Below are 21319 nucleotides of genomic sequence, written 5' to 3' on the forward strand. Positions count from 1 at the left end.
ATTTAACCTATTTACCAGAAAATTACTTGGGATACCAGATCTCTACTAGAAAGTAACTAAAGCAGTCCACTCTCAGTTCATTAAAGTTATCATCAATAGAATTTCCTCCACCTAAATAACATAAGAGTGTTATAACTTAGAAAGCTATTTGCAACATTTCACAGTACCTTTTGGTTTGCTGGTGAATGCTGGGAGTGGACATATGCTTCCCAGCATACTTCAGAAAAGGCTGTGTCTAAACTCAGCCCTCGCTGTAAGCACTGCACAATGAGTAAGGCTGTCTGAATTAAAGTTGAAATAGATGATGTTGGAGAACCTATAAAGGAAAACATATTGCCATCTATGAGCAACAGATTCTGCAAAATCTCCAATGAAAACAAATAAATTCAACTTCACATCAAGCTTCGTTCTACTCAAATTCACCCAGACACTTATTTTAGAAAGGCATCTAAGTGGATATTAGTGTCTCACTAGCACACAAGGGACTTGTAGGAACATTTATACTCCTTCCCTAACCTGCGTCCCTCCCTCTCTGTCAGAAGCACAGTGCAGGAAAGCAACAATTACAAGTATGACAAAGCCTGATCACACATATCCTTAAACCTAAAGTTGACACACAATGAAGGTACCAGAAAGAGCATGGCCTCATGAAGAACCAAGCACTTTAAAATCCAACAGAACTACTTTCAATTCTAACCTATCATTATTAACTGTTATGCTCTGATGAGTTATTCAACCTCTCTGAGCCCCATCTATAAAATGAAAACATGCCCTGAAGAACTAATGTGAAGAAGACTAAAAAAGCAACTGACATTGTACCTAACACATAATGGTTACTCAATAAGGAGTATCATCATTTTTCAGCATTATCTTTGTTATTATTCTTGCCTACTCCTGTGTATTTGGACATTTAAAAGAAGTAACACCTGGCTGTTTTGAATAAGTCAAAGTTCCCTCTTTATTCTACCTTCAAAAGATTCAATGACCATCCTGAAGATAAGGACAAACTTTACATTAATGTCTAAAGCAGTATTCCTCAAAGAATGGGTCTCTGAATGAATCCATCAGAATTACCTGGGAAACTTCTTTAAAATACTAATTTCTGTGCTTCACTCAGACTTACTGAACCCACTTCGCCCTTAGGGCGAAGTAGGATACCACCATATCTACATTTTTAAAGACTTTTCAGGTAATTTCTATTTGTATGTACACTAAATTTAAAAACCTCTAGACTAGGGGAGTCTGTGTGGCTCAGTCACTTGAGTGTCCAACTTTGGCTCACGGTTCATGAATTTGAGCCCCCCCCCCACCTCGGTCCCCCCATAGGGCTCACTGCTGTCAGTGCAGAGCCCACTTCAGATCTTCTGCTCCTCTCTCTCTACCCCTCCCGCATTCATGCTTTCTCTCTCAAAAATAAACATTAAAAAAAAAAAAAAAACCTTCTAGACTAGCAATTAAATGGAATAACACATGAATCTTTTTTTTATTGTTTTTTTTTTAATGTTTATTTATTTTTGAGAGAGACAGAGCGAGAGCAGGGAAGGGGCAGAGAGAGGGAGACACAGAATCCAAAGCAGGCTCCAGGCTCTCAGCTGTCAGCATAGAACCTCACGCGAGGCTTGAACTCATGAGCCATGAGATCATGGCCTGAGCCAAAGTCAGATGCCTAACTCACTGAGCCACCCAGGCACCCCAACACATGAATTAATTTCTTTCTTTCTTTCTTTCTTTCTTTCTTTCTTTCTTTCTTTCTTTCTTTCTTTCTTTCTTTCTCTTTCTTTCTTTCTTTCTCTTTCTTTCTTTCTTCCTTCCTTCCTTCCTTCCTTCCTTCCTTCCTTCCTTCCTTCCTTCCTTTTTTTAATTTACATTCAAGTTAGTTATCATATAGTGCAACAATGATTTCAGGAGCAGATTCCTTAATCCCCCTTACCCATTTAGCCCATCCTCCCTCCCACAACCCCTCCAGTAACCATCTGTTTGTTCTCCATATTTAAGAATCTCTTATGTTTTGTCCACCTCCTTGTTTTTATATTATTTTTGCTTCCCTTCCCTTATGTTCATCTGTTTTGTCTCTTAAAGTCCTCATATGAGTGAAGTCATATGATATTTGTCTTTCTCTGACAGACTAATTTCGCTAAGCATAATACACTCTAGTTCCATCCACATTGTTGCAAATGGCAAGATTCCATTCATTTTGATTGCCGAGTAATAGTCCATTGTATATATATATATATACCACATCTTCTTTATCCATTCATCCATCGATGAACATTTGGGCTCTTTGCATACTTTGGTTATTGTTGATAATGCTGCTATAAACATTGGGATGCATGTGCCCTTCGAAACAGCATATCTGTATCCCTTGGATAAATACCTGGTAGTGCAACTACTGGGTCATAGGGTAGTTCTATTTTTAATTTTTGAGGAACCTCCATACTGTTTTCCAGAGTGACTGCACCAATTTGCATTCCCACCAGCAGTGCAAAAGAGATCCTCTTTCTCCGCATCCTCGCCAACATCTGTTGTTTCCTGAGTTGTTAATGTTAGCCATTCTAACAGGTGTGTGGTGGTATCTCATTGTGGTTTTGATTTGTATTTCCCTGATGATGAGTGATGTTGAGCATTTCTTCATATGTCTGTTAGCCATCTGGATGTCTTCTTTGGAAAAGTGTCTATTCATGTCTTTTGCCCATTTCTTCACTGGATTATTTGTTTTTTGGGTATTGAGTTTGATAAGTTCTTTATAGATTTTGGATACTAACCTCTTATCTGATATTTCGTTTGCAAATATCTTCTTCCATTCCCAGTTGCCTTTGAGTTTTGCTGATTGTTTCCTTAACTGTGCATAGCTTTTAATTTTGATGAGTTCATTTTGATAGTTTATTTCTGCTTTTGTTTCCCTTGCCTCCAGAGACGTGTTAAGAAGTTGCTGTGGCCAAGGTCAAAGGTTTTTGCCTGCTTTCTCCTGGAGGATTTTGATGGCTTCCTGTCTTACATTGAGGTCTTTCACCCATTTTGAGTTTATTTTTGTGTGTGGTCTAAGAAAGTGGTCCAGGTTCATTTTTCTGCATGTTGCCGTCCAGTTTTCCCAGCACTACTTGCTGAAGAGACTCTCTTTATTCCATTGGATATTCTTTCCTGCTTTGTCAAAGATTAGATGACCATGCATTTGAGGGTCCATTTCTGGGTTTTCTATTCTGTTCCACTGATCTGAGTGTCTGTTTTTGTGCCAGAACCATACTGTCCTGATGATTACAGCTTTGTAATACAGCTTGAAGTCCGCATATGAATTTCTATAAGAAGAAAACTCCACAGAGGCCTAGAAGTCAAGCACCTTACCTACAACAGTACTCTGGATCTCCATGTGTAGAGCCAAGAGGGTGTCACACACACTGTCCCCCACCAATCCAAGGCTGTGCAGGAGAACTTTCAGATCCAGGTTATCTGGGATGTTCCCATCCCCTTCTCCTGAAATGTAGATTTCAAGTCCACGATTCCTCATCGCTCGGGATATTTCTCCATGAACAGGATCCATCGAGAGAAAAAGTCTGGTAACATAGCAATCCAAAAGAAAAAAAATTAAAATCCCAGTTGCAACCAATGATGAGGCTGCTCAACAACAAGTGGTGAAGGCAGACCCTATATGGCTCCTCTTCAGGGAGCTTATCAAGAAGATCTCACTAACTCAAAGTCTGCTACTTTCATCTGTCTTCTATCTTGTAGTGCCAAAATGCATGAATACAGCAAAATCAGTGTCTCTAAACCTATTCACCTTAGAAACTAGTGCTTATCCAGTGCACCTTTAATGCTATCTGAGAACGTTAAAATTCTTACTTTCAGATATTTCCCAAATCAAATAGTGCTAATTCATCATTCTAACTCACCTACAGAGATCAGAAAAGGGAGCAGTGTGCTCTTCTGAAACAGTTATCTTCATATATTCAACATCTCTGCCTAGCTATCTAACATCTCCAAAACTAAACAGTGGATTCCCTGTTGACCTTCCCTACATCAAACAAGCTCCAGGGCACCTGGGTGGTTCAGTCAGTTGAGCATCTGACATCAGCTCAGGTCATGATCTCATGGTTAAAGGGTTTGAGCCCCGTGTCAGGCTCTGTGCTGACAGCTCAGAGCCTGGAGCCTGCTTTGGATTCTATGTGTCTCTCTCTGCTCCTTCCCCACTCACAGTCTCTGTCTCTCTCTGTCTCTCTCTCTCTCTCTCTCAAAAACAAACAAACATAAAAACAAAACAAAACAAAACAAAACAACAATAACAAAACCCTGCTCCTTTGCCAGTCTTCCCTTTCTCAGTAAATGGCTCGCATATTTATCCAATTACTCAGGCCAAAAATTTAGGTAAAATCTTTGTTTCCTCTTTTTCTCAACCCACATGTCTGATCAGCAAATCCCAACTCACGTTACCCCAGTCTAAGCTATAGTATCTCTTGCTTGAACTATTGCAAAACCCTTAAGACCAGTCTCCCTGCTTCTACCCTTTAACACCAACCCACTACAAAGACCTCAGCTATTTTTTTATTATTTTTTTAAATTAAGCTTTGTGCCCAATGTGGGGGTTGAACTCATGACCCCCTGAACCAACTGAGCCATCCAAGTGCCCCCTTTTGTTTACTGAGAGTCTGGCAAATAGCAGAGCCTCCATAAATATTTAACTGAATCAATAAATGAGTGAACATATTTATGACTGAATGTATGAATATAATATGTAACAATGTCCTACTGAATGTCCACCTCCACTATTGAGGTGGTCAGATTCTTAATCAGAAACTTCAGAGGCACAAATACCTGAAATTGGGATTTGGTGTTATGGTGGGAGTGGATCCATCTATCATTCCTCTTTCACTAATAGTGAGAACACCTCCAGGTTCCAGCAAAGCATTCAAACGATCCAGCACTGATGGGCTGCATAGAGAGACGTCAAATTAAATGGTGACAGACTGACATCTGCACGCATTCTACTTTCCTTACACAGGCTTCCCACTGATCCTGACCCATGTCCTCCTTCAGCATGGATCACTCCCCCACAAAGAATTGTGCTCTCTCTCTCCCCATCTGCTCCCCTTTTCACTCCCCAAGGCACACTGCTCAGAGATTCATACACAGTAAATACCCAAAATACTGTTAAATAAATAAACGAAATTAAGGGAAATGGTTCCATGATTTTTAATTCTTTCCTCTTTCCCGTTCCATCTTCCCCACTTCCCAACATTATCAAATCAATTTAAAGGCAACTGGGTTTCAACTGAAAACATTCTGAAAAATGCTTCAGGTAGAGAAACCATCAGCCAACCTGGAGTGGCTTCTATTATGCTGTGTACTACGGTAGTTTTATGACGCCGTTTTCGTTATTTTAGAATCAAAGCAATACACTGATACACATTTTCTAATGTGTACCTTGTAAAAGATCCTCCATTTCAAAAACCTGTACTCAAGAATGACCCTAACAAAAGGATTTTTGATGCTAAATAAAAAGGTCTTCCTCAAAAACTGGAAAAGTAAACAAATTTTGTTAGCCTTCAGTTCACCCCAAAACAGTCATACAGAGCTAAAATCTTGCAGCTAATGACCAACTACCTTTGTTCACCACAGGGATAAGACTATAGAAGATGACTGAGGATACATTTGAGGTTAAGAAAACAACAGGTTCAAAACCCAGAGCTTCCAACTGGGTTTCTACTTTGATAAGCATATCCCAAATTTCAATCCGGTGTTTAAGCAGAATGTCCTTACTTGCAGAAGTTAACATTGTCCATCAAAAGCCAATCTCCAGACTTCAGAGCCCGAACCAACATGCTGTCAACCCATTCAAATGTGCCATGGCTGCGACCACTGGTGGATTGCAGAAGCTTCGCCCCAAAATTTCGGAATTCTTCCACAAGTTTGGCAAACTCTGAAATGTCACAGCCATAGCACTTAATGTCAAAGGAGGGCAATAAAAAGACAACAAAAGAAAAATGAACGAAACCCCCTAAGAATTTATTAAAATAAAATAGGAAACTTCTGGTCCAAGTTTTTGAAGTTTCATAATAGAGTATATATAAGAAGAGGGTTTTTTTTGTTTGTTTTTTAATTTGTTTAAACAAAACAGGTACGAAATTTAGGTCTGGTGGCAGAAAATACTTTTTAATGACTAGGTAGAGGTAACTCAAGGTTGACAGAGACGCAAATAATCTTTGTCATACCTTCTCACATGGCACAAGGAGAATAATGACTCCATCTATTACTGCATTTTTACCAAATGAAAGGGCATTAAGTTGGCACAATGAAATCAAAGTCGTGAAGTCAAAGGTTTCTTTTATAATGACCATATCACATGATTATAGTAACAACTGGGTATTTACTTTCCTAGTGCTTTTTTTTTTTTTTTTTTAATGTTTATTTTTGAGAGAGAGACAAAGCATGAGTGGAGGAGGGACAGGGAGCAAGGGAGACACAGAATCCGAAGCAGACTCCAGGTGCTGAGCTGTCAGCACAGAGCCTGACTTGTGAAATGCAAGATCATGACCTGGGCCAAAGTCGGATGCTTAACTGACTGAGCCACCCAGGCATCCATTGCCTAGTACTTTATTTCCCTGGAAACTGCCTTATGACCCTTGTTCATATCACAAAGTATTATGTATTGGACTCCTGCTTCTAGCCATGAGGAAATAATAAGGTTTAGACTTCAGCTCCACTGTTAACAATTTAAAAACTACACAAGATACACAAACAACTGCTTTCAGACACTGGAGAACAGACAGCAGGGCTCTGTGATACCTGGGGAAAGAAAGCCCTAAAATTGCCCTTGATTTCCACCTGGGAGGAATTTCTGGATTGCAAAGCAAGGAGAGGGAACTCCAATGTACCACAGAGGTCTCACTGATTTGAGGACTGAAACTCAGGGAGGCCAAGCCAATCCAACTACGCTGAAGGGCAGAGTACTCAAGATGAAGGAGCTATTCAAAGAGCTCCAGAAATTTAGATAAGGGCCTCTGGAATCTTTGGCTAAATAAAAAAATCTGCATGTGCTTATAAATGGTGAAGCTCCACAAGGATGAGAACACTCGCAAGGAAAACCTGGGGAGCTATGAGTGGAACGATTCCCAGAGCTCACCCAAGACTGAGTATTACTCCAGTTCCCACCAGCAAAACTAAGGAGACCCCAGTGAATATACCAGCAATTCAGCAGAAATGCCGTGCAAGCTACACCTCAATAGGGAGGCTAACCCAGCCCTACAGTAAAGGTTACTCTGGAATGACCTTAAAAAGCTTGAGAAGATCAAACTGACCTTTCAAGATAGCAATGTAGGAAGATCCTGAACTCACCTCCTTCCATGGACACACTGAATTGATAGCTATCTACAGAACAATTTCCTCCAAAAGAACCCTAAAGTCTGGCTGAGTGATGACTATACACCAGACAAATGGAAAAAAAAACAAAAAACAAAAAACAAAACACTGAAGCAGGGAAGTGGCTAGGAAATAATCTCGCCATAAACACTACCCCCCCCCCCCTTCCCCAGCATAGTGACCCACAACTGGAAAGCACCTGAAAACCTGCAGCTTCTCCTTACGGAGCAAAAGGTTTGAATCCTACATCAAGAATCTCAACTTCTAAAACATGTACCTAAAAAGCAAGCCCTCAAAAACATCTATCTTCTAAAAGCAACAGAGTTTGGGGCACCTAGGTGGTTCAGTCAGTTAAGCGTCCAACTCCTGATTTCGGCTCAGGTTATGATCTCGTGGTTTGTGAGTTCAGTCTGTAAGTTCAAGCCCCGTCCTGGGCTCTGCGCTGACAGTGCGGACCCAACTCCCTCTCTCAAAATAAATAAACTTTAAAAAGAACACATTTCCCTAAAAATACAATGTAATACAATAAAAATAAAAATAAATAAATAAAAATAAAAATAAAAGTAAAAAGCAGCAAAGCTTGCATGCCAAGACTGTGATCCCAGAAAGGGCTCACATACTCAGACTCGTCCCAGGGCCCAGCTCAGAGGAGAAGTCAATCCCACCCAGACTTCACCTGCCTATATTAAAGAAACAACCTCCTCACGGTTTGTGGGATCAAGCCCCACATTGGGCTATGCACTGACATTACAGAGCCTGCTTGGGATTCTGTCTCTCTGCCCCTCCTCTCTATTTCTCGAAAGAAAAGAAAGAAAAGAAAAGAAAAGGAAAGGAAAGGAAAGGAAAGGAAAGGAAAGGAAAGGAAAGGAAAGGAAAGGAAAGGAAAGAACGGACGAACCTGAGGGGCAGGCATCTAATATAACACATCATCCTAAAGCCTGCTGGGCGCCATCTTTGTCCCCTTCCTTTGTAGTGCTCCAGAGCACCAGCACCTCCCAGAGCTTTTTACACAAGTCTGGAGCCCTGATTTTTACAGCTACTACCCGGGGGACACCTCTTGATCCTCTGGCTCTGGAGGCCAGGAGAGCTTGAGTTCCTAATCCCATGGGACTGTAATAATCAGTGTCACTCAGAAGGAGACAGAATTGATAAATTCTACCAAACATTCCAAAGGAATAAGTATTAATCCTTCAATCCTTTTCAAACTCTTCAAAAAAAAAAAAAAAAAAAAAAAGAGGGAACTTGCCCAAACTCCTTTTATAAACTCAGCATTATCCTGATACCAAAACCAGACAAGGATGCCACAAGAAAAGAAAATTACAGAGGCACCTGGATGGCTCAATCGGTTGAGTGTCCGACTTTGGCCTGGGTCATGATCGGGCCCCACATCAGGCTCTGTGCTGACAGCTCAGAGCCTGGAGCCTGCTTCTGATTCTGTGTCTCCCTCTCTCTCTGTCCCTCCCCCGCTCACGCTCTCTCAAAAATGAGTAAACGTTAAAAAAATTTAAAAAGAAAAGAAAATTACAGGCTAATATCACTGATAAACACAGATCCAAAAATTCTCAACACAATAACCAGCAAACTGAATTCAACAATACTGTGAAAGGAGCATATACCACGATCAACTGGGATTTATTCCAGGGATGCAAGAATGGTTTGACATCTGTAAATCAATGTGATATAACACATTAGCAAAATGAAAGATAAAAATCATATGATCATTTCAATAGAAGAGAAAGCACTTGACAAAATTCAACATCCATTCATGATAAACTCTTAAAAGTGAGTATAGGGAGAAATGCTTCAACTTAATAAAAGCTCTATAAGATAAGCTCGGAGATATCATCATACTTAATAATGACAAGCTGAAAGCTTTTCCTCTGAGATCAGGAACAAGATAAGAATGTCCACTCACGCCACGTTGTTCAACAGAATATTGGAAGTCCAGGCAGAGCAATTCGGTGAGAAAAATAAGAGGCATCCAAATTGAAAAGGAAAAAGGAAAATTGTGCACATTACGTAATACTATATACAGAAAACCCTAGGACATCACAAAAAAAAAACCCTGAAAATAAACAAATGCAGTAAAGTTGCAGGACACAAAATCAATACATACACAAAAATTCATTGTGGTTCCACACACTAATAATGAACTATCAGAAAGTGAAATTGAAACAATCACATTTACAATTGCGTCAAAAAACAAAAACAAAAACAAACCACCTAGGAATAAATTTAAACATGGCGGTGAAAGACATGTACGTTGAAAACGGTAAGGCATTAATGAAAGAAATTGATGAAGACATAAATGAATGGAAAGATATCCCATGCTCCTGGACTGGACACATGTTATTAAAATGATCATACTACCAAAACAATATACAGATGCCATACAACCCCTATCAAAATTCCAATGGTATTTTTAACCAAAATAGAACAAATAATGCTAAAATTTGTGTGGAACCACAAAAGACCCCCCAAAAGCCAAAGCAATCTTGAAAAAGAAGAAAGCTGGAGGCATCAGATTCCCTTATTTCAAATTACATCACAAAGCTAAAGTAATTAAAACAGCATGATATGGGCATAAAGACACACAGATCAATGAACAGAAGAGAGAGCCCAGAAATAAACCCACAAATATATCGCCAATTAATTTATAACAAAGGAACCAAGAATACACAATAAGGAAAGGACAATCTCAATTATTGGTGCTGGGGAATCTGGACAGCCACATATACAAGAATGAAACTGCACCACTGTCTTATACCATATACAAAAATTCAAAATAGATTAAAGCCTTGAATAAAAGACCTAAGCCACAAAACTCCTAGAAGAAAACATAAATGATAAGCTCCTTAACATACGTCTTGGTGATGACATTTTAAACATGACACCAAAATCAAACACAAACAAGTAGGACTACATCAAACTAAAAAGCTTTAGCACAGCAAGGAAACCCATCAACAAAATGAAAAGACAATCTACTACTGAATGGGAGAAAATACCTGTAAGTCATTTATCTGATAAGGGGCTAATATCCAAAATATATAAATAACTCATACATCTCAATAGCAAAATTATATATAAACCCATTAAAAACTGGGCCGGGGATCCGAATACCCATTTTTTCCAAAGACTTTAAAAAAAATTTTTTTTTAATGTTTATTTTTCAGAGAGGGAGAGGGAGAGAGACAGAGAGAGAACGAGTGGAGGGAGGGGCAGAGAGAGAGGGAGACACAGAATCTGAAGCAGGTTCCAGGCTCTGAGATGTCAGCACAGAGCCCAATGCACAGCTTGAACGGATGTTTAATCGACTGAGCCACCTAGGTGCCCTTTCAAAGACTTTTAGATACTCAACAGGTACATGAAAAGATGCTCATCATCATTAATTATCAGGAAAATACAAATCAAAACCACAACAGGCTATCACCTCACTCCTGTTAGAATGGCTATTATCAATAAGAAATAACAAGTGCTCACAAGCATGTGGAGAAAAGGGAACCTTGTGTACTACTGGTGAGAATGTAAATTTGTGCAACTACTATGGAAAACAGTACAGAAGCTCCTCAAAAAATTAAAAATGGAACTACCATATGATCCAGCAATTCCACTTCTGAGTATTTATCCTAAGAAAATGAAATCACTAACTTGAAAGATAATGCACCACCATGTTCATTACAGGATTGTTTGTAATAGCCAAGATATGGAAACAACCTAATTGTCTTTCCACAGATGAACGGATAAAGAAATTGTAGTGTATATGCATACACAATGGAATATTATTTAGCCATAGAAAAGAATGAAATCTTGCTATCTGTGACAACATGGATGGACTTCAAAGGCATTATGCAAGTGAAATAAATCAGAGCAAGACAAATATCATATGATCTCTTTTATATGTGGGATAAAAGACCAAGCTTAGAGACAGACTGGAGATTGAGAGAGCTGGGGAAAGAAATGGGTGAAATACTTGTTTTCAGTTTTTTTTTTAATTTTTTAAAATGTTTTTATTTATTTTTGAGAGAGAGAGAGCAGGGGAGGGGCAGAGAGGGAAACACAGAATCTGAAGTAGGCCCCAGGCTCTTAGCTGTCAGCAAAGAATCCAATGCAGGGCTCGAACTTGTGAACCGCAAGATCATGACAAGAGCCAAAGTCAGACGCTTAACCGACTGAGCCACCCAGGAACGCTTTTTTTTTTTTTTTAGTCTAAATAGGTGAAATAAAAATGTAAGATCAAAACAATCCATAAACAACCTCGTTGCCTACCACAAAATCCAAAATTCTTTATTTTTTTTAATTTTTGAGAGAGAGAGAGAGAGACAAAGAGAGAGGGAGGGAGGGAGGGAATGAGCACGAGCAAGTGCAGCAGGAGGGGGGCAGAGAGAGAGGGAGACAGAGTCCAAAGCAGGCTCTGCACACTCAGCACAGAACCTGATGCGGGGCTTGTTCTCATGAACTGTGAGATCATGACTTAAGCCGAAGTCAGACGCTTAACCGAATGAGCCACCCAGGCGGCCCAGTCCAAAAGTCTTTAAAGAAATATAGTTGACCCTTGAACAACAAAGGACAAGGATGCCAGCTCCTCCTCCAATCAGTCAAAAATCCACATATAACTTTTGACTCCTCAAAAATGTAACTACTAATAGCCTACTGTTGACCAGAAGCCTTATGAATAACAATTAACATGTTATGTACATTGCATATTATATACCATATTCTTAGAATAAAGTTAAAGACATTTATACGGAAAATGCATTTACAGTACTGTACATATACTTATTGGAAAAAATCGACATGTAAGTGGACCCATGCAGCTCAAACCCATGTTATTCAATATTCAAGGAGCAACTAACAAACATGCAGCAATAAGCACTAATTCAAAATTCACAGCATGCAATCAAAATTACTTGACACACAAAGAAAACAGGACTCATAACCAGGAGAAAAAACTCAACAGAACAGCCCCAGAAGTCATAGATGATGAAATTAGCAAAGATGTTAAAACAGATATTATAAAAAAGCAGAAGCACTTAAGATAAATTGTGAACACGAGAGAACTAGAATATATTTAACAGTCATATACCTTCGTACTAATGTTAAAAGATATATTTAGAAAGAAAGAATATTTTTAACCAAAAATAAAAGAGTAGACTGTTTTAGACTCACCTTTCCTCACTCTATTAGTACCCTTAAGAAATGACTCAGTATGAAAGTGAATCCTAAATAAAACCTTGTATTTAGAACGAGCTGTGAGCATGTACTCTAAATATTTAAATTTTAGGGGTGCCTGGGTGGCTCAGTTAAGCATCTAACTTTGGTTCTGTGAGTTCAAGCCCTGAGTCAGGCACTCTGCTGTCAGCACAGAGCCTGCTTCAGATCTTCTGTCCCCTTGTCTCTCTCCCCCTCCCCAGCTCACACGCACATTCTCTCTCTCTCTCAAAAATAAATATTAAATGGATAAATATTTAATTTTTTTTTTAGAGTTTCTGTGTCTCTGAAGCAGGCTCCAGGCTCCAACCTGTCAGCAGAGCCCAACGTAGGGCTCCAACTCACGAACTGTGAGAACATGACTTGAGCCAAAGTCAGACACTCAACCAACTGAGCCACGCAGGTGCCCCTAAATAAATAAATATTTAAATTTTAGCTGAAAGATATATAGAAGCACAGATATATAGACTCAAGGCTTTACAATCAGAGGATCATGTCCAAGGTCTAGTTTAACCACTTTGTAACTTTAAGACATTGAGCACGTTACTTAACCTCTATGAGCACTGATTTCTGCAAGCATAGAATGAGGATAGTCTTTTTTTTGTAATGCAGTGGTGTTGTGGGGCTTTAAATGCAAATAGTTAATATAGGAGTTATCTCCCAGTAGGAATTCATATCGCAATGCTGAGTTTTACAATATAAAATATATATAAAATAAAATATGTATTTTAAAATACGTATTTAAAATATAAATTAAAATATATACAAGTAAATACTTTATGTACCTTATACTTCATATATAAAAGTAAATATAAAAGTAAAGTACTTTATGTGTGTGTGTATGTATGTGTACACACACACATACGTATATATAAAGTAATGTACAACTCCACTAAATACCTCTAACAATTAATTTGAGTGAATAAGTAAAGAATTTCAAATCCAAATGATGGGCTTGAATTCAGAAGTAACAAATCAAACCAACAATAAAATCATTTTCTTGCCTAGCCTAAGAAAGTAAACTATTTGACCCACAGCCATGGATACACTGTTTATAGAGATAGAACAAAGGAGTCTCATTTCTTTATCCCTAAGGAATGACTTTGTAACCAGTTACAAAAAGGCTTTGGAAATAACAGATAACAATCATAGTGACAGACACAACCAAAGAGCCTTTTAATCTTCCCTAAGGGCATATGCTCATCACTACACAGAAATCTGCGCCACAAAATGAGAGAAGTTTCCATGTTATCTGCAGAATTTCTATCACTTTCTATATGAAATTAATAAAGACATACTAACGATAAATCTAGACTTCTATTCTCCCATTTAAAATGCTCAATTTCTTGGGTTGCATGGGTGGCTCAAGTCAGTTAAGCATCCAACTCTTGATTTTGGCTTAGGTCATGACCCCAGGGTCATGGGATCAAGCCTCAAATCAAACTCCATGCTGACATTGAGGAGCCTGCTTGGGATTGCCTCTCTCCTTCTCCCCTTGACAGACTCAAGCGTGTGTATATGTGCATCCCCACTCTCTCTCTCTTTCAAAGTAAATAAATATTTTTTAAAGATAAAAAGTAAAATAAAACAAAATAAATTTTATTTTAAAAATAAAACAAAATAAATTTTATTTTAAAAATAAAATAAAATAATTCTCAGGAGCACCTGGGTGGCTCAGCTAGTTGAGCATCTGACTCAGCTCAGGTCATGACCTCATGGTTTATGAATTCGAGGCCCGCGTCAGGCTTTGTGCTGACAGTTCAGAGCCTAGAGCCCGGAGCCTGCTTTGGATTCTGTGTCTCCCTCGCTCTCTGCCCCTCCCCCACTTATTCTCTCTCTTTCTCTCAAAAATAAATAAAAACATAAAATAAAATAAAATAAAATAAAACAAAATAAAATAAAATAAAATAAAATTCTCAATTTCTTAATTACTTAGTTTGTTTTTAAGCCAAGAAAAATACAACCAGCTTTAGATGCAAATGATTTACCATTATAGCTGATCACAATATAAACTATCAAACTCACTAACCAATTTCTTTGTTACTTTTGCTTTGCTTAGGATCATCAATTCTGAATTATTTTACATCAGCTTCATTTTACTTTCTAAAACAAAGATTTTCAAGTTTTGTTAATAACTATTACATTAATAAAAAAATTGCAGACATCACATTACAAATGTATTACTACCTACATATGGACACTATACGCACAATACTATGTATCTGATACACATCCAAACACACATACCTGCCTTGGAGTAGGAGTTGATTTTATTGTTGAGTCTCTGCATAAGCAATAATACTGCTTCCAGCTTGTTGACAATCTCCATCGTGATACCTCTACCACCATCTCCAAGACACTTGGGTTTGTAAGTCAGAAGGAAATGACTCCAGGCTCGCAGCACTACTTCTGCGTCGTCAGCACTGATAAGGAGGCTGTCTCTTAAAAGTGCCCTTACAGTGCCTTCCACCTTTTCTAGCAGCTGCCTCCATGGCCGTATAAGATCAACCTGCAATTTCCAGAGCACAAAAACTCATCATAGCCACTGGCCAGAGTCAAATGAACACTCCTTTAAATTAAAAAAAGTGGTTGGGGGGTTGGGGTAGGGGATGCTTGGCTGGCTCTGTGGGTAGAGCATGTGACTCTGGATCTTGGGGTCATGAGTTCGAGTCCCACACTGGGTACAGAGATTACTTAAAAAAAGAATAATCCTATTTGTACTCACCAACACAAAAGACCATCAATCAGACCATGGCATTACAGATGTTTTGCCTGAATATGTGAAGGCAGACCATTTACCTGCTCAAATCCACCTAGAAGCTCCGTAGTGTCCATTGCACTGTTCATAGCCATGATCTTTAACGTGTGACCAGTAAGGTGTGCCAGGAGCTGCACCAGGCTGGTCTTGCCCACAGAGGCTGGCCCCACAAGGATGACCATCCAGCTCATCTGCACACACTTCATAACTGACTCCAGAGACTGTAGTGATTGGTGCAAGAGTGACAGTGGATGGCGAGACAAGAGAGGAGCGTAACTGCCACGGGAGAGGACTGAGTAGCCCAGCTGAAAAACATATGCCAGTGAGGTTTTACAAGTGTGCCCAGTAGTGGGAGCAGAGGAAATCATAGAAAATTATAAAAGAATAGAGGATTATCCTGCTTGCCTCACCTGAACATCATAGGGAGTGATATGAAATAGTCTGGTTCCCATGTATGGGCTGGAATTTGAACTAAACACATTCTTGAATACAGCAATGACCTAAATGAAGATGATAATACAGTCAAAACACAAATGATTTCACCAAATTCTGAGCCAAACCTTCTAGAAGACATGAACAGCAACAGAGGTCATAAAACTGAGTGAAGACTAGTCACAATTTTCCTATCATTTTGAATTTTCTCTTATAAAAAGGATAGATAACATTTATTTAAACCTTGAAATGAAAATAAACTGGAACTCAAACAAAGAGTAGTCACCTAACCTCAAACTATTTGGGATTCCCGTGAGAATGCCCCATAAATTAAAGCCATGGACACTATTGCAAATCTACAGATGAAAAATGAATCTGCTTTCATCATTCAAGATACCACCTAAAAAGAAGTAGAAGAGAATAACAGTCTGAAGATTATGAAGAAAAATGACCATTTCTTAAGCCTCTACTAATGTACTGACTATTATAGTGGGTACTTTCAACAGGTGATTTCTGATCCTCATACCCTTGCAAAATAGGTATCATTTCTGCTTACAGATATGGATAATGGGATTCATGAGAGTTACAGGATTTGCTCATGGTAATTGATTTTAAATCTTGAGGTGACAGGGCATCTGGGTGGCTCAGTCATTTAAGCACCCGACTCTGGCTCAGGTCATGATCTCATGGTTTGTGGGTTCGAGCTCCGCAGCGGGCTCTGTGCTGACAGCTCAGAGAGTGGAGCCTGCTTCGGATTCTGTCTCCCTCTCTGCAACTCTCCTGGCTCACATTCTGTCTCTCTCTCTCAAAAATAAAGAAATATTAAAAAAAAAAAAAAATCTTGGAAGCCAGTTTCATCCCAAAACACCATTTTAGGTTTATAAATATTTACACAGAATGACACTCAAAGTTATCTCTGATTATTTACATTCATTTATCCCTCCCTTACCAGAAATATGATTAGAAAACTTTCCATTAACCTTACTTCTTTGCTGGGTTTCTTCTTTTTTTTTTTAATTTTTTTTAATGTTTATCTTTGAGTGAGAGAGAGAGAGAGAGACACACACACACACACACACACACACACACACACACACAGAGTGCGAATGGGGGAGGGGTAGGGAGAGAGGGAGACACAGAATCTGAAGCAGGCTCCAGGCTCTGAGCTGTCAGCACAGAGCCCCAAGAGGGGCTCAAACTCATGAACCACAAGATCATGACCTGAGCTGAAGTCGGACGCTTAACTGAGCCACTCATGTGCCCCTTTGCTGGGTTTCTTCTAAAGAGGAGTTGGGGCAGGAGGGAAAGATATGGGTGTGTAAAATACACTAATTTAGCCCAGAGCAGCAGGAAAAATTCCAGCCACCCAAAATATGTATACAAAGCTGCATGCTTCTAACAAAGCAGCAATACTCATATTAATCATCATACACTGGACTAAAGTCAGAAAATAAAAATAACGATTATTATAAAATAAGTCATAGAAACAGAATGTACAGTATAGTGACTATAGTTAATATAATACTGTATTACATGGAGTACCTAGGTAGTTCAGTTGGTTAAGCATCCAACTTCGGCTCAGGTCATGATCTCACTGCTCATGAGTTTGAGCCTTCATTGGGCTCTGTGCTAACAGCTCAGAGCCTACAGCCTGCTTCAGATTCTGTGTCTCCCTCTCTCTCTCTGCGTCCCCCACGTCCCCCTCATGCTCGCTCTCTCTCAAAAATAAATAAAAAATAAATAAACATAGGGGCACTTGGGTGGCTCAGTCAAACATCTGACTCTTGATTTTAGCTCAGGTCATGATCTCATGGTTAGTGGGTTCAAGCCCCGCATCAGGCTCTGCACTGACTACACGGAGCATGCTTGGCATTTTTTCTCTCACTCTCTCTTTGCTTCTCCCCTGCTCTCTCTCTCTCTCTTAAAAATAATAAACTTTAAAAACTAGTTTTAAAAAATGTTAAATAATAATACCATATTATATATTTGAAAACTGCCAAGGGAACAGATTTAGAAAGTTGTCATCAAAAGAGAAAAAGTCTTGGGGTGCCTGGGTGGCTCAGTCGGTTAAGTAGTGTCCAACTCTTTTTTTTTTTTTTTTTTAAATGTTTATTTATTTTTGAGACAGAGAGAGACAGAGTGCAAGTGGGGGAGGGGCAGAGAGAGAGGGAGACACAGAATCCGAAACAGGCTCCAGGCTCTGAGCGGTCAGCACAGAGCCCGACACGGGGCTCGAACCCACGGACTGTGAGATCATGACCTGAGCCGAAGTCGGACGCTCACCCGACTGAGCCACCCAGGCGCCCCAGTAGTGTCCAACTCTTGATTTCAGCTCAGGTCATGATCTCACCGTCAGGCTTAGCACTGGGCTTGAAGCCTGCTTAAGATTCTCTTACTCCTTCTCCCTTTGCCCCTCCCCTGCTAGTGCGCATGCATGCATACTCTCTCTCTTAAAAATATCAGTAAATAAATAATAAATAAATAAGTAGATAGATAAATAAAGCCTTTTGTAGCTGCATAAGGTGACAGATGTTACCTAGCCTTATTGTAGTCATCATTTCACAATGCACCCAAATACTGAATCATTGTGTTGTACACCTGAAACTAATGTTATATGTCAATTATACTTCAACTAAATAAATTAATAAAAGAGTTTCAGAAACATTAGGAAAAAACTGTAAAGATAACATCATTATCAGTACCAAACATTGACTACGAGTCAAAAAGCAGCATAGGAGAAAGTGCTCCTGTCACATATTCCTGGGTCCAGGTGATTTCTGAGCTTATATTTCCCTCCAACGCAGAATATAATCTCATCTCCCTGACAGTCTACCAAAATTAAAATTAAAAATGCTTTCACAACATAATTGGTTTAGTTTTATAAAGTCAGACTCAATTTACTCAAATTCTTCCAGCTTTTACAAGTCTTTCTCCTATTATTATTTTTCACTTTTTCGGGTGTGTGAATTACAATAACTGAATTAGAGAAGTGATGGAAATCTTCACACTCTACAGTAACATACTATCTGAATAACATCAATTATCCAAAAACTGGCCAGTGTCTGGCCACAATAGATATACTATAATTTAGTTAATGAATGAAGAAAATAAAATACCAGCTAATAGTATATGAATTATATATAACAGAATGTTAAAAAAAAAAAAAAAAATACTGGGTGAATATTTTGTCTTAATATACTGACCAAAAGCCACTTGCACATAATGAATGAGTTAACATTTAGCTACAATTGCGATGTAGAAGTGCTGGCTCTACTATTTACTATAGGTGATACCCCATGACTAAGAGCATTGGATCCTCACTATTCAGAGGTCATGATAGTGCCTCCTACCTGCAGCTATTATGAGTATCTTGTGAGATTGGACTTTAAATACCACAAGGCAAAATGAACACATTATTAGTTTATTAGGCTAGGAATTCTAGTGTTATTTTCCATTTACGAAGGAATATTTTTATTGCCGATGAGATACAGAATACCCTCTTATAGATCTAATTATATTTTCTAGATAAAATACTTTGTAATTCAAAGTTTATTTAAAAACAGAAAACCCTCCTTCTCTACTTGAGTATCACCTATCTCCTCCTGTTTCTCTCCTTTATGCCTAGAAAGATGAAGACCTAATTCTTTTTTTTTTAATTTATTGTCAAATTGGCTTCCATACAACACCCAGTGCTCATCCCAACAAGTGCCCTCCTCAATGCCCATCACCCACTTTCCCCTCTCCCCCACCCCCCAAGGACCTAGTTCTTTATTACTGAAGGGCAATATTGCTTTAACAAGGTTTGCAATATTTGGAATTCAGATGGATAAGCAAATTGTGTACTCAAAAGCAAACTAATACATCACGCAGAAACTTAGAAAGGTGCACTTTGAAACTTTGAAGTCAGTGAACATTTAGTCTGTTTAACTTTTAAATTCTAAGCAGCTTTGGGGTGCCTGGGTGGCTCAGTGAGTTAAGCGGCCAACTTCAGCCCAGGTCATGATCTCATAGTTCGTGAATTCGCGCCCCACGTCAGGCTCTGTGCTGACAGCTCAGAGCCTGGGGCCTGTTTCAGATTCTGTGTCTCCCTCTCTCTCTGCCCTTCCCCTGCTTGCATGCACTCTCTCTCTCTCTCTCTCTCTCTCTCAAAAATAAACATTTAAAAATTAATTAACTAATTAATTCTAAGCAGCTTTACCGTGTTGAATGTTATGAGTGAGTATGCCCTTTCTCTCTCTTAGGAAGAAATCAACTTTCAGATGGAAAGAAACCCAAAGAATAGTATGAAACTCACCTTTTCCTTGTCTTCCTTGGTTCTCATTCTTTCACCATAGACCAAAAACACATGCTGACCAGGATCATAACACCCAGGGGACTGGTCAACTAGCATCAACTGACACCAGCGGAAAAGGTCCCGAAGGTTGAATTCCCAGGGTCCTCCTTTTTGCCCCCATTTCTTTTCAACAGTCACTTCGTGATCAATCTAAAAAGAAAACACTATTATTGGGAAACATGTCCCACTGGTAGGCGCTATATTAAGTACTATAATGCATGCATAATCTGAAACAGAAATTAGCAGGTTTGATACAAATGTCTCCTTCACCCAACCCAGACATCTAAACCAGAAATATTCTCTGAGCATTAACCTGATATACAAAATAGATCTGAATTACTATAATCCTCAGATGATTAGTTTATTCCACTAGAAACTGGGACAATTCAATGTGCTTTATTTTTAAAAAGACTGGTAAATTTGATAGTGTCCCACGATGAAATGATAGTTCAATTACAGCCATCAAAACAAAGAACAGTTAATACAAGTAGGTACTTACTTGGTTGTTGAAAGCAACCATCTTCTTAACAATATTTTTGTCAATGGCTGGAAACAGAGTACTGGCAATGAATTCCATGTCAACTACTGTAAGGGGATCCACAAAGACCTATAGAATCCAAAAATAACATGAAGAAAGGCTACAGCATCTCTTCACCAAACACCAGAAATGACTACCACCTATGATGCAAAGTTTTTATTTAACACCAAGGTATCAAACCTCATTTTATATATAAAAATTCAGTTACAGAAAGCTTTTTTGCATTTTAACATACAGAATCACATAAAATATTTTAAACATTTTACACAGAGGTGTTGGTAGTGTTGTTAGCTCCACTCTACTGAATTAAAGAAAAAAAGATAACATACCACTTTTTTAAAATATATTTTTTAAGTATATTTGTGTTTTTTTAAATTTCCTATCATTATGTAATAATGCCCTCAGAACTCTAGATGGTAGGGCATATGAGCAGTTACTTCAAAATCCCTTCAACTTTTCAATATATTTGATATTTTTCATAATAAATTACTCTGAAAAGATACTCTAATTCTTAATTGTCAACAGAAAAGGACATTAAAGAAAGCTAACATCTAGGGCCATTTCCAAACCTCTAGACTAGTCAAAATTTGACAAATAAATGTTAAAACAAGTAAGCATACGTACACACAACTCCTATCTCTGTAAATGAGAATAAAGGCAGTAAGAAAAGACACCAAATGTTAATAATGATTGACCCTTATAT

The 21319-nt window shown here is 38.7% G+C and overlaps 1 protein-coding gene across 1 annotated transcript in view; it reads right to left on the minus strand.

The window, feature by feature from the left end:
- The window catches only part of MDN1 (midasin AAA ATPase 1), a 175456-nt gene that overhangs the window by 65362 nt on the left and 88775 nt on the right, over positions 1 to 21319 (minus strand). The window contains exons 39-47 of the mRNA XM_058734705.1: positions 20578 to 20685; positions 20040 to 20228; positions 15724 to 15813; positions 15355 to 15618; positions 14803 to 15064; positions 5749 to 5908; positions 4804 to 4920; positions 3340 to 3548; positions 168 to 316 (exon numbers count right to left, since the gene is read on the minus strand). Of these exons, the coding sequence (XP_058590688.1) occupies positions 168 to 316; positions 3340 to 3548; positions 4804 to 4920; positions 5749 to 5908; positions 14803 to 15064; positions 15355 to 15618; positions 15724 to 15813; positions 20040 to 20228; positions 20578 to 20685 (1548 nt within the window). The remainder of the gene's footprint in view (positions 1 to 167; positions 317 to 3339; positions 3549 to 4803; positions 4921 to 5748; positions 5909 to 14802; positions 15065 to 15354; positions 15619 to 15723; positions 15814 to 20039; positions 20229 to 20577; positions 20686 to 21319) is intronic.

Source organism: Neofelis nebulosa, chromosome 6 (genome assembly GCF_028018385.1).
Source record: "Neofelis nebulosa isolate mNeoNeb1 chromosome 6, mNeoNeb1.pri, whole genome shotgun sequence".
Lineage (NCBI taxonomy): Eukaryota > Metazoa > Chordata > Mammalia > Carnivora > Felidae > Neofelis > Neofelis nebulosa.